The sequence below is a fragment of the Anguilla rostrata genome, chromosome 9 (genome assembly GCF_018555375.3).
Source record: "Anguilla rostrata isolate EN2019 chromosome 9, ASM1855537v3, whole genome shotgun sequence".
Taxonomy (NCBI): domain Eukaryota; kingdom Metazoa; phylum Chordata; class Actinopteri; order Anguilliformes; family Anguillidae; genus Anguilla; species Anguilla rostrata.
The window spans coordinates 28049840-28062878 of record NC_057941.1 but is presented as its reverse complement, the minus strand read 5'-3'; the positions used below and the strand labels follow the sequence as shown (position 1 = coordinate 28062878).

At 39.8% G+C, this 13039-nt stretch overlaps 1 protein-coding gene across 6 annotated transcripts in view; it reads left to right on the top strand.

Moving 5' to 3' along the window:
• LOC135263466 (carotenoid-cleaving dioxygenase, mitochondrial-like) overlaps positions 1-13039 on the top strand; it is a 34325-nt gene that overhangs the window by 7757 nt on the left and 13529 nt on the right. Inside the window, exons 7-12 of one of the 6 annotated variants that reach the window (XM_064351493.1) lie at positions 1749-1909; positions 2676-2843; positions 3804-3941; positions 5443-5625; positions 5829-5939; positions 6184-7445. The exons of 3 other annotated variants lie outside the window; for them this stretch is intronic. In XM_064351493.1, the coding sequence (XP_064207563.1) occupies positions 1749-1909; positions 2676-2843; positions 3804-3941; positions 5443-5625; positions 5829-5939; positions 6184-6300 (878 nt within the window). In that variant the 3' untranslated portion in view covers positions 6301-7445. Of the gene's footprint in view, positions 1-1748; positions 1910-2675; positions 2844-3803; positions 3942-5442; positions 5626-5828; positions 5940-6183; positions 7446-11252; positions 11409-13039 lie in introns of those variants that run through there. 2 more of the 6 variants (XM_064351495.1, XM_064351496.1) reach the window with 2 other exon arrangements.

Sequence of the window (13039 nt, the reverse complement as noted above, 5' to 3'; positions counted from 1 at the left end):
TAGCATTCTTCTGACTATCCTTCAAATATTTATTTGGCTGCATGTACAGTGCCATGAGAAAGTATTTGCCCCCTTCCTGATGTCTTCTTATTACTGCATATTTGTCAGGCTGAATTGTTTCAGATCTTTACACAAAGTGTAGTATTAGACAAAGACAAACACAAAGCATATTATTAAATTATTTAATTTATTTAATGAAAAAAGTTATCAAACACCCATATCACCCATGTGAAAAAGTAATTGCCCCTTAGTTACTCAAGACCAATTAACCTAATTTAATTGATAATTGGATTCAGCTGATTGAACACAGCCAGGATTAATTGCAGTCAGCCCTGATGAATCTAAATCTCTCTCATATTGTACCTTAACATTTGGGTGAATTAGTCACCACAAAGTTTCTACAAGCACACTATGCCATGATCAGTGGTGAATCTTCCCAGGAGTGGCTGGCCTGCCAAAATTTCTCCAAGGGAGTAGCGACAACTCATCCAGGATGTCACAAAAGATCCCAGAGGAATATCCAAAGAATTGAAGGCCTCTATAGTCTCGTGTTCATGACTCCACAAAAATAAAGAGACTGGGAAAAAATGGGATTCAAGTGTGAGTAGCAAGGCAGAAACCACTGCTAATAATGAGAAATATCAATACTCAGCTTACATTTACAAACAAAAAAAAAAACAACAGGATGATCACCAAAGCTTTTGGGATAATGTCTCTATGCACAGATGAGTCAAGTGGAAGTTTTTGGATGACATGGGTCCATTGCCAAGTCAGATATAAGCACATTCAGCATTTCACAGTAAAAACACTATACCAGCAGTCAAACGTGGTGGTAATGTGATGGTGTGGGAATGCTTTGCTGCCTTAGTACCTGGGCGACTTGACATTATTGAAGGAATCATGAATTCTGCTGTGCACCAGAAAAGTCTTAGGGCGAATGTCCAGTTATCTGTCCATGAGCTGAAGCTGAATTGCAATTGGGTTATGCAGCAAGACAATGATTCAGAACACAAAAGTAAGTCATCTGGATGGCTGAAAAGTCCAAATTAAAGCAGTTCTGCAAAAAAGAGTGGGCTAAAATTCCTCCACAGTGATGTGAAATCAAATAATCAAATTATAGGAAGCATTTGGTTGCAGTTATTGCTGCTAAAGGTGGTTCAAACAGTTATTAAGGTAAGGGCAATGGCTTTTTCTCATGGGTGATATAGGTTTGATAACCTTTTCATTACATGAAATAAAATACTAAAATATTTTTAAAAATGTGTTTGGCCACTCAGGTTCCCTTTGTTTGATAATATATTTTTTCTAAAGATCTGAAACCATTCAGTGTAACAAAGCGCAAAAATGGAGGAAATCAGGAACGGGGCAAATACTTTTTCACCGCACAGTATGTGCCGTGACATTATTTCACCTATTGTTTATGTACTGATTGCCTTTTTCTGTTGTTTGTTGTTCAATTAGTTGCAAAACTTTGTAGTAATCGCAATAATTAATAATAATGGGATTAATAATAATGGTTATGTGAGTAATTAATCAACCCCAGATATGGACACATAATTATAAAAAAGTAACAACAATAGACTTTCAAACTAGAAAATAATACAAAGTGGCTTGAAAGCAAATCTATTTATAAATAGGACGGTGGCATACTCACCCATAGTCGTATTATCGCCAAGTAGCTACAACAGCAGAATGCTGTACTTTCCCTTCTGTATGTACATATGGTTATGGTATGGTTCCTGTTTCAGCAATGACGCAGAATTACGTGGTGTTCATAGAACAGCCCCTGAAGATGGACCTGTTGAAGATTGTCACCTCCAATCTGCGTGGAAAGCCCATAAATGATGGAATCTACTGGGACCCCAGTTTGGAGACGGTGTTCCATGTGATCAGCAAGCACACTGGGAAGGTTAGAGCTGCGTGGCTGAGCACGGGTCTACAGCCCGGGATTTTAGAAATCCATGTGCATGTTGGAGTTTTTCAGACCCTTACGCACAGCAGCTAACACAGATTTTACTTTTTACATACTTGGCCTTTATAGTGTACAGCTGGATGTGTAATGAACCGTTTCCAGTTAAGTATCTTGGTCAAGGGTACAAGGACAGAGCTGCAGGATATCCTCGGCACCTGGGTAGACACAGAAGGATGCGCACAGGGACACACACAGCCCGGTCAGCTAGTGTTTGTTTTCACCTTATAAATAACTTATTAGTAACCAATACAGCACTAAGCAAGCAGGTGAGGTCACTGAATTGCCTAATAAACTGCTTTAATTGATCAATTAAACACTGACCCTCACAAATTTTTTTTCCCATCTGTATGGAGGTCCAATATATTGACTTTCTTGGCTGTTTTAACATTTTTTCATGAAATAAGAAACTTTTTCTTGAAATGCAGTAGTACAATATATTGTAATTTATACTGACAAATGTATTAGACAATCTATAAATATACCAGTTATTGCTACTTTGCTATTTACTACAGGGTCTGCTATTTATTTACTTGGTTCTTAGTTGATCAATTAATGCAATTTTCTATAGACATAATTTTATTTTGATTTTAAGGGGAAAATGAAACCAGCAGACCGTTTGGGTGTCCAGGGCCAGGCCTGTTGGCCCTTGGTTATTAGCGTGCAGTGTGTAAGGTGAGACTGAACCACTCCCTCTCTATCACAGCCAATCTCTGTGAAGTACTACACCAAGGCAATGGCCAACTTCCATCAGATTAACGCTTTTGAGCAGGATGACTTCCTGCTGTTGGACCTGTGCGGCAGTGATGATGGGGGGGCTGTCAACGATTTCCTGATCCAGAACTTGCGCAAATCCGGAGAGGCCTTGGACCAGGTAAAGCACAAACGCACAACCACATATACGAGCAAATTGTCATTTCAATGGCAGCTGCTGAGCTGAAAACTGAGGAGGCAGAAAACGACTCCTCAAACTGATCATTGGTCTTGATGTGTTCTCTGGTCTGAATAATCAATTGGCACATAAATGCACAGCTTCTTTCTTCATGTCATGATTAATTCAGTTCAGAAAAAATCAGTTTTAATCATTGAGTACAATTAACAAAAAAGATGCACTACTCTGTTAACTATTGCATTCGTTTTCAGTACAACTTCAGAGTACATATATCTACAATTTTAAACAATGTTGAATTTAAAATGTGCTCAATTTTTGTGATTGTGGAGAGACACAGGGAGATGATGTTCAAATAGTCCACATTTATTTACGAGGGTTTGGCAAGATGTTACAGCCAAGTGAGCAGATCTAAAAACACTGTCATGACAGAGGCTCCCCCATGTGAGTGGGGATGGCAGATTTAACCTGTGCGCACTGATTACCTCACTACGCACAGGTGCAGCCACTCCTGCTCCCGGGTCCAATTAGCCTGGCCAATTATCTAATTAATAACCAATTATCTAACTAGCCAGGTCTAATTAGCTTGACCCAGGGCAGGTGTGGCTGCTTAAACCAGCCATCCCCACACCACAGTGATGTAAATACATTATCAAAACAGTCAAACAGTTATCAGTCTCCTAAGAGCCTAATTGAAGAGGATTGGCTATAGCTGATGGTATGGACCATTTTGTGAGTTCATCACTGTATTGCTAATGAAGGAAAATTATTGAAAACTGGTTGAGATCATCAGTATAAGGGGAAGTTTTCTGCCTTCTCTGTTTTATGCTCAGGAGCTGTTAATTGATTCAGAATATGCACAAATATGGAAAGGCCGTGGGCCAAGTTAAGCAGAAAGGCATGTGTGTTCAAATGTGTGTGTATTTTGTCTTTTTCCCACATCAGCTGTATGAATCATTGCCCAAAGTCTTCCCTCGCCGATTCGTCTTCCCTCTCAATGTGGACGCCAACACGCCAAGTGGTCAAAATCTGAACACCATTCCTTCCAGCCTGGCCACTGCTGTCAGGGTTGCCGAGGACAAGGTATTCTGGGAGTCTTAGATGCTGCAAGAGGCCTCGCCATCTGCCTCATACTGAGTTATATTTTTCTGAAGTTTTTAATTATTTGAAAAATTAATAAAATTTAAAAGTATGAGAACTGAAACACTGATTGTGATTTTAACTTGATCATTTAAAACAAAAAAAATCATCCTGTTGCTATGAATGATGGCATATTTTTGCTTGCTTCTCCCTGCTGTGTGTGGCTTTTTCCTTTTTGTTTGTAAATGCTTCTCTCATCCCTTTTTTTCTCCAACTGGGAATTGTACATCATGCTTACTGTAAGCTGCAATGCTCATCGCCTCATACCTTATTAATTCAGGAGAGCTCAGGCAGGCATCTACTCTAAATGATGTGATGTTGCTTCTTATCACGCCATAGTTCACAAGTTAGGCTCACGCAGACGTGAGCTAGAGGAAGACAGTTCGGATCTATTTCGACTTAGCAGGTTCACACACATGGTTAAGTGTTTACAGTTACACATGTAAAAGGTATATGTGTTTTCTAAGCAGATATTCAGACCCACATTGCTCACGTGCTTATCTCTGATATTGGGAGGCACTGACTTTAATCTGAGTAAAGTTACATTTTCTAAATGCCCCCCCCCCCGCAATATGATCACTAATCACAAAATGCTATATAAGTCCCCTCAGTAGTGTTATTTTTGTGAAGGGAGGGTGTAGAAAGTATTGAAAACGGGCATGTTAATTTTGACACCTTTAAATACTTTTCCATTTTGTGTTTTGTCATGCACATTCTAGCGCTTTTCTCTGTCTTCCTGTAATATGTCTCGATAAATTTTCCCTTTGTCTATATGATAAAACCGCTATAATTTAGAAATTCAAACTTTGAAATTGATTTATCCTTTATTTAAAGAAAATAGGTTTGCACCATATGGTTTTGTAATCTTTATGAAATTAGGTCACTGCTAATGCAGAAATCGATGCTGTAATGCTGGATGCGTCTGACATTGCTGGCCATCAGTGTAGCGGTAGTAGGCTACGTCGTGAAAATCACGGCCTTTCTCGCGTTAAACAATTACATTGGCTAATGACACACCCGCAGTGGCTCACGTGGCTCTAAAATATCTGACCTGCCCCCCAAGGAGATTTTTCTCCAAGCAACCTTTCAGTATAGCTGGGGATGCTGTGTCTCCCCATCACTCTAGACTGCTCCCAGCTCATGTGCTGGAGCTTGTCTTTACAAAATACAACTTGGGAAAGTTTGAATAAAAGCATAATAGCCGAAGATGTATTCTACCCAGGGAAGCTTTTCAATTTCTTCTTTAATTTACCCAAGCTTATGCAAATCAAATGTACAGGTAAAGTGGGGCTTCAACAAAGAGGGAAGAAAAAGTATTAACAAACAAAATCAACAGAACATTTTAGCCTTACATTCTTTAGTTTTTTATTTCATTGGGGGTTAATTGCATATAATAGTTCATAATGAAGATGAGACATGCATTTGCCAACTGCTTTATCTGCAGGTGTACTGTACCCATGAAGAGCTCCATTCTGAAGACCTCCATGAGTATGGGGGCCTGGAATTCCCACGTATTAACTATGACAAATTCAACACCCGACCGTACCGCTACTTCTACGGCTGTGGGTTCAAACACCTTCTTGGGGATTCCCTCCTCAAGATGGACCTCCAGGGAAAACGGCTGAAGGTCGGTTCCCAGTTTTTTTATTTTTTATATGTATTTACTTTGAGGTCACTCTGTTAATGCCACCACTCCTCTTCAGTAGACACCCTCTCATGTTCTCATATAAGTCCACAGGTGCCATATATTGCAGTATATTCCTTTTGTGTGAGGGTGCTGATGGTTTTGCTCAGAATTTGATGTTAACAACGGTCCGTTCTGTGATTCAGGCGTGGCATCACCCTGGGCTTTTCCCGTCAGAGCCGGTCTTTGTTCCATCACCTGACGCCACAGAGGAAGACGACGGAGTCATTCTGTCTGTGGTCGTCACTCCCACACAGGTCAGATACTCCTTGTGCACGCAATAGCCAATATCATGATAATTAATAATCATTGGTATTGTTAATTGGTTGTTAATTATTGTTATTAAATATAACTGTTCTAATTGTAGTTATCGAATATAAAAGTGTAAAGTATCCTACTGTTATAGAAGTATTTCTTATATTGTATAGTTAAGTTGAAGTTGTAGATGTACTCTATTTACCCTTTTTTCTTAGGGTTCCTTTTCTTTATTATTTTATCCAGGAAAAGAGTACCTTCCTTTTGGTCCTGGATGCCAAAACGTTTGAAGAGCTTGGCAGAGCTGAGGTGCCTGTAAACATACCGTACGGTTTCCACGGAGTATTCAATAGCAACAAATAGTACCCTTGCTTTTATATCGCAACTAGTCCCATTTTAATAATCGTTTTAATTTAGGAATAATTGACTGTGTATCACTAATTATACTGTTGGGCTGAAGGAAGAGAGGAAGGTAAGAGAGGAAGAGGAGGAGAGGGATAAACCACTATAGGCCGAAGCAAGGATCAACCAGACCTGCAGAACCTTAAGGTTCAACTCTGTCAAAAGACCCTATTTCTGTTAACAATATATACAGGTGCATTTCAGAATATGACACATTTTATATATGTCTGATTCAAAATTTTTTGAAAATGCCTGATTTAATAGATGCGACCGCATACGCGCATGCATCCATATGTGCATGCATCCACGCACACATCCTCACACAAACACGTGACCTCTTCTTTGGCTCGTGACTAACCTTTCCACAAAATCTTGTGCAAATCTGTGAATCAATTTGGGAGTTATGCACCTTTTTGTGATAGGCCACGCCCATCGCCACGCACCCTCTTGGTCAATTGGCCTGAAAGTTACTCAGCTCTACCTTCGGTCACGACCGACCTCCATGCCGAATTTCACCAGCCTGGGGTGAAAACTGTGCCCGCCTCGAGGTGGGACACTTTTGTGGACCAACCGACCAACCAGTGACGTAGGTTTCGTTTGAACATTGGGGGGGACACATTAAGCTGGGGGTCTGGGGGTCGTCCCCCAGGAAATTTTGAGCTTCATTTCCTGCATTCTGGTGAACTTTGCAGCAATTTTGCAGCAATTTGTGCCTTTTCTCCATCAATTTATGGTGGAAGTGTCTTTATTTATGTAAAGGAAAACACAAAATTCAAAGTTTTTATTGAATTTTATTGGGGGGGACAAATGCACGTGTTCTAAATATTGAGGAAGACGTATCCCCTACATCCCCCCCCCGAAATCTACGCCTTTGCAACCAACCAACCAACCGACCGACTGACAGGCAGAGCTATAGAGCTGCGGTCGCAGCTAAAAAGTATCATGTGCCTTATTGGAATGAATTCTTCTGACATGTTTGCATTATTCCAAATGTAACCCTTTTACAGATTTTAAATTTGTTTTTATTGTATAATGTCCATTTTATCTTTATATTTCACTGTAGTAGTTTTAAAATGACACTATTAAAGTTAAAATGGCTTTTAAAATTGCCTCTGCATTGTTTTTGCAAATCAGCTGTGAAAACACTTACCTGTGAATTCTGTTTCATCCAAGTCCTGCAGAAAGGCAGTCATGTTTCCTCTAAATCAGGGGTGAGGAACCACAAGACTCAAGGGCTTTTTTTTAAGGTAAAAAAAGAAAAGACAATAACAGTGAAGTAAAATAGCAGAAATAAATAAGTCCAATAATAAAAGTGAAATTAACTTTGTAAAAGCCAAACTAAAAAAATATATAAGTCTAAGTATAAGTCTAAGATGTCGTTTAAAAATGGTGATAGATTCTGAAGCTCTCAGGTCCTTTGGCAGGCTCTTCCAGAGGTGCGGATCACACTGCAGGGCCGAACAGTTCTGAGCACGGAGAGGAACGGTTCCAATGGTGTTTCCACCTGGAAACGGTTTGGCGCGGAGAGATTACAAATCGTGCCCAGCACGATATTTTCGGCACAGTTAGACAACCGTGCTTAGTGCAGCAGAACCGTTCGGGTGGGCAGGCTTAATGATGTATTCACTGATTGGTTTCACATTACGTCAGTTTTGTGACTCCGCATACGGTCTCTTTACGTCCTCTTGCGTAAGCTAGGTCGGTGGAGAAGCTAATATAAATAAAAATGCCAATCAAAAATCGTATTCCGTCATAGCAACAAGATAAACCCGACAATAGCCATAAGATATACAGCAGTGAAAACGCTGCTCACTGAATAACGAAATAAACGGGACAAAGTTTTTAAAAAATGATACCATGTCATTCTACAGTCAATATCTGGGACTAAATATTGAATAAATACATAACCTTACCATTGGTTTTACGCGTAGAGATGTCTCACGAGTGGTCATATATTGTCTTGCACAATCCGTTTATGAAATATATTTTGTGCATTTCTGATGCCTGGGTACATTCAAAATAGCTGTGCTACCACATATATCGTTTACGGCGTTGTCGCCGTTTTTAGTACAATCTGGCTTGATTGACAATTAATTTATTCAGTAGGTGAGAGTAAGCTTTCTAACGATGTATAACATGTCTAATTTTGCTTTCGGAATAGCGTTTCATCGCATTCACTTATGCATTAAGACGCTGCACCTAACGAAACATCAACGATTTCTCTTAATTTCTTGGAAAATACTATTATTATTGAGGACTTCTGGGCATAGCTAAGCCGTATATTTGCTGATAGACCTATCTGACATCGTTTTCTGGAGAAAAACAGAAGCGGATTGAACTCGTTGAACTCGTTGATTTACTGTCTCTGTCTCAGATAAAATTTCATCATTGCTATGTAATTATTATATTACTGCTCAAAGTATTTCGGTTATACACGTTATTTTTGGATTGAGTGTCTTTAAATAGGTTAGTGGTATTATATAATGTGGATATTTCACACTGTAATGTAAGTGTTAGTTAGTAGTTTTTTGAATGCATGCAATAGTGATGATCAGTGGAGCATACGCTAAGAAGAAAAACCAAAAACAGACCAAAATACACAGAATCCTCGTCCGTTTCGTCAGCCAACGAAACATAACAAAAACAAAACAGTATGGGGAGCGACGACAACAACTGGCGCATATTACATTCACAATGGAACGCCGTCGCTGATCCACCGCGTCACTTGCTGACCTCACTAGATACTTCCTAGTCCTGGTTTTAGCAGCCCGACAGTGGAAACAGAAACGGTAACCGTTCCCACGAGTACTGAGCAGCGCGGAACGGCACGGAGTGGCCCTGGTAATGGTTCGGCCCGACTGTGGAAAAGCGGCTATAGACAGTTAAAGCTGGCTCCCCACAAGTCTTTGTCCTAGCCCTTGGAACAACTAAAACGCCACTGCCAGAGGACCTGAGGGATCTGAACAAAGCATATTTTAAAAGCATGTCTGAAATGTAATAGCCCTAGTCCATTGAGTGATTTGAAAACCAATAAAAGAACCTAATCTTTTAGTGCCATGGAGAAGATACCAGTGTGCCGGGAATGATTTACTATCACTAGAACTTCATCTTCTAGACAACTGAGTCTAGTGAGCAGGTGGAGGGCTTGAGTTGGAATACTACTTTCCTGAGCACTTCTCTATCAGCGGTTCATAGTGTGTTCATGCAAAGGCCTGTCAAACAAAGGTGCGCACATATCATTCTTTATATCTTGTTTTATACTCAACCTGGTATTTGTTATCTTATCAGTACAGCGAATTCATCACATCTTGATGTCAAGGTATTGTCAGAGAGACTTTTTGGAGCAGAACAGAAATCCGACGCTACCACCACGCTGCTGAGAAATGTAGTTAAACTAGTAACGCTGCTACTTGTAGTGACGCTACTGCCCAACACTGGTTAGTGGTATTATATAATGTGGATATTTCACACCGTAAACTAAGTGTTAGTAGTGTAATAGTTTGTGATGCATGCAACAGTCAGTGCGTTTACATGCAGTTGAAATCGATTAGTTTAAAGGAAAGTTTTGCGCCCCACCAATTTTCAGCTCACCAGTCGTCGCATTTATATGCTTTACAATGGGCAAAAAGCATATTCCTTTTTGGAGAGATTTTGGATATGTTACTAAACCCCTCGCTATTTTAGACCACTGTACTGACGGAAAACTTGTAATTACCACTTGAAAATAAAGCAACAGTGAGTTTCTTGCGTAAAAAAGGTTGATTTGTAGTGAAATTGTCACGGTACGGAGGCTAGGACTCAGGCGCAGAGTGGGAAAAAACACGAACTCAAAAAGGGAAAACTAACAAAGACTTTACTTACACGACAGGGGACAAAAAAAAAAAAAACAGGAGACCAAAAGGCCACGCAGGGCACTTCCAAAAAACACAAAACAGAAAACTCAAAATTCAAAACACACACAGAGCAGAACACAGGTAGGACAGAAACCAGGCAGGAACTAACAGGCAGAAACATACAGGCGGAAACACAGTCACACACACAAGCAGGTCAAAACACAGGCAGGCAGATACATGTAAGTCCGAAACAAACACTAGAAGGAAACAAACACAAGGAACCAGCACCCGAGTCAAGGGGACAAAGAACTTAAATAGACAGGGGGTAACAAGACACAGGTGAACTCAAAAAACAATCAAACCAGAAAAGGAGGGGATAACAAGACACAGGTGGGAACAATAATAGAATTACGAGACAACAATAATACAATTAACAGGGGGGAGCAGGACACAAAACAGAAGTGCCGCCATCTGGTGGCCCAACAAGGGAAACACAGACAGGAAAACACAGAACCATGACAGAAATAATTCTGTTGTGATTTTAGCAATGCATAATTTATACATTTTTGGTTGATTTGGAGCTGAGTACACTGCTTAGTTTTTGCTTCATAGATCTTTAGTAGTTCTACATATCCACCCTTAGATTTTATGAACTTGCGGCCAAGACGTTTTTGATCCAGGACGTATACTTTAACCTGCTGTATATATGCAATCTCCCAGTATTTCATTGCGAACTAAAAAATAGAAAATTCATTTTAGATTTTTTTGAATAGACAATTGCATTTGTGGCAATTTATTTCTTCCAAAATTATGAATATAAACTAATCTAAGCTAGTATTGTAAATGGTACAAATGTCCTGCTTCATTTAAGTCATTTTTCAAGTCTGTGTGGTGTTCACATCTGGAGTTATAAAGCTTTAAATAGGGTACCCCCTAAATGGGCAAGGATTGGCCAGATTTGGCATGTGCGTTAAGGGTTAATTGTATTTGTTTTTTCGGATCGATTCTGAAAGTTTGTTGCAAATACGGGGCGTGGTCAGCGCTCTCATCGTATTGTTCAATGGAATCGATTCTGAACGTTCGTTGCAACTACGGGGCGTAGTTTGCGCTAAAGTGATATGGGGGGGAAATGACGCGAGGGGACAGATAAGTCACGCGACTAGTACAAGCAAGCATCACTTGTCTAGCGCAGGTATCCAGCGCGTTTAATCATGTCTTCGGTGAGAATACCTGTAGGTAAGAACTGAATATCAACTGTGTTTGTTTGCTGTTGTGTTAGTCTATGTAATTTCCTCTGCGATTTTGACCACAAAGAAGTCTGTTGCTTTAGTTTTTCTCTGAATTCAGACATGGAATTTGTTCATTGAAAGTTTGCATTTGGAATCCCATTGCTTGTTAATTGATGGAGTACGGGCAAAATCGGATGGCGCACACACCGTTCACTCTCCATTCACTCACACCTATGGGCAGAGTCTCCAATTAGCCTACCGGCATGTCTTTGGACTGTGGGAGGGAACCCAGGATCTTCTTGCTTTGAGGCAACAGTGCTACTCACTGCACCACCGTGCTGCCCTGCGTGTGTGTCAAGGAACCCAAATGCATGCAGTTGTAAAGAGTCTTTTAGTGACTACCAGATTGGATAGTTTTCATATAGCTAGCCTGCATCTGTAAAGACTGTATCATATGGAATTGCATTGAATTGCCTTACTTTGTGTTAACTTTTAAAGCTATTAAGACTGTTAGATGTACCCTGCGCCACGTTAGTTTGTACCCCAACGTCGGGGTTAAATGTAACACTTCACTCTGTAGGCTACATTTTGGTCAGATTGCTAGTGAATAGTATGTCCTAGAAATTTCATTGTGGTGTGTAATCCTAGCCAAGGGATGTGGGTTGTTAGACTACTTGCCATTTAATTAGTCTGATCGTTGGCACGCTTGATAATAAAGGAAAATTACTAATGAAAACAGGTTGAGATCGATTAGTTTAAAGGAAAGTTTTGCGCCCCACCAATTTTCAGCTCACCAGTTGCCGCTGAATAAAACGTTATGTGGGAAATAGAGTACCGCGAAATGAGCGACCGTGAGCGACAGTAAGGCAGATTCGTCGGAAATCGTTCAAAATAAAAGTCTGCCTGTGCGAAAGCGAGAAACGCGTATCTCAAAGTTTATTTTCTAAACTAGCGACGTTTTGACGTGTAAAAAATTTCCGTTATAATTATAATGTCAATTAAAAAGGCAGTGTATAAAGCTTTTTTTATATTTCTGCCATGTTGATTCTTGAAAGTGCAGTAAGTCTAAATATGACATACCACGATCTTGCTTTTTTAGGAGAATATAAAACTGATTCCAGCATATTTATCATAATTAATTGGTCATGTTACCACTGAGGTGTTCTAACAACTCTAGATGATAGCTTACTGGCTAATTGCTATAGGATAAACTGTGAGTTTATCCTATAGCAATGAGTTTGTTAGTACACAATAAAATGTCCAGTGCTAATTCAACTCTAAATAGATAACATTTGGACATTTACTGCATACAGCCCTTCACTAAATTGACATGATGACAAAGATATCAAATAAACATGATAGAAAATGTTGTGGTTCAACTAAACAGTGTATTCCTCTCTACTGCTAGTATAGGTCAATGGATCGTGTATATCAGGCTCTGCTACCTCCCCTGGACATGTTGTCTCAATGATATGGGGGTGTTTTGAAAACCTTGGACCGTCCACTCTTCAGATATGGTGTCACGTATCAAATAAGCATCATAGAAAATGTGGCTGGAGTTTGAACATGCAGTACATAGGGCGCAGTCCGATTTTTCCTTAATTAATTTCATTTTGCTGAACGTGATAGTGGTTTTAT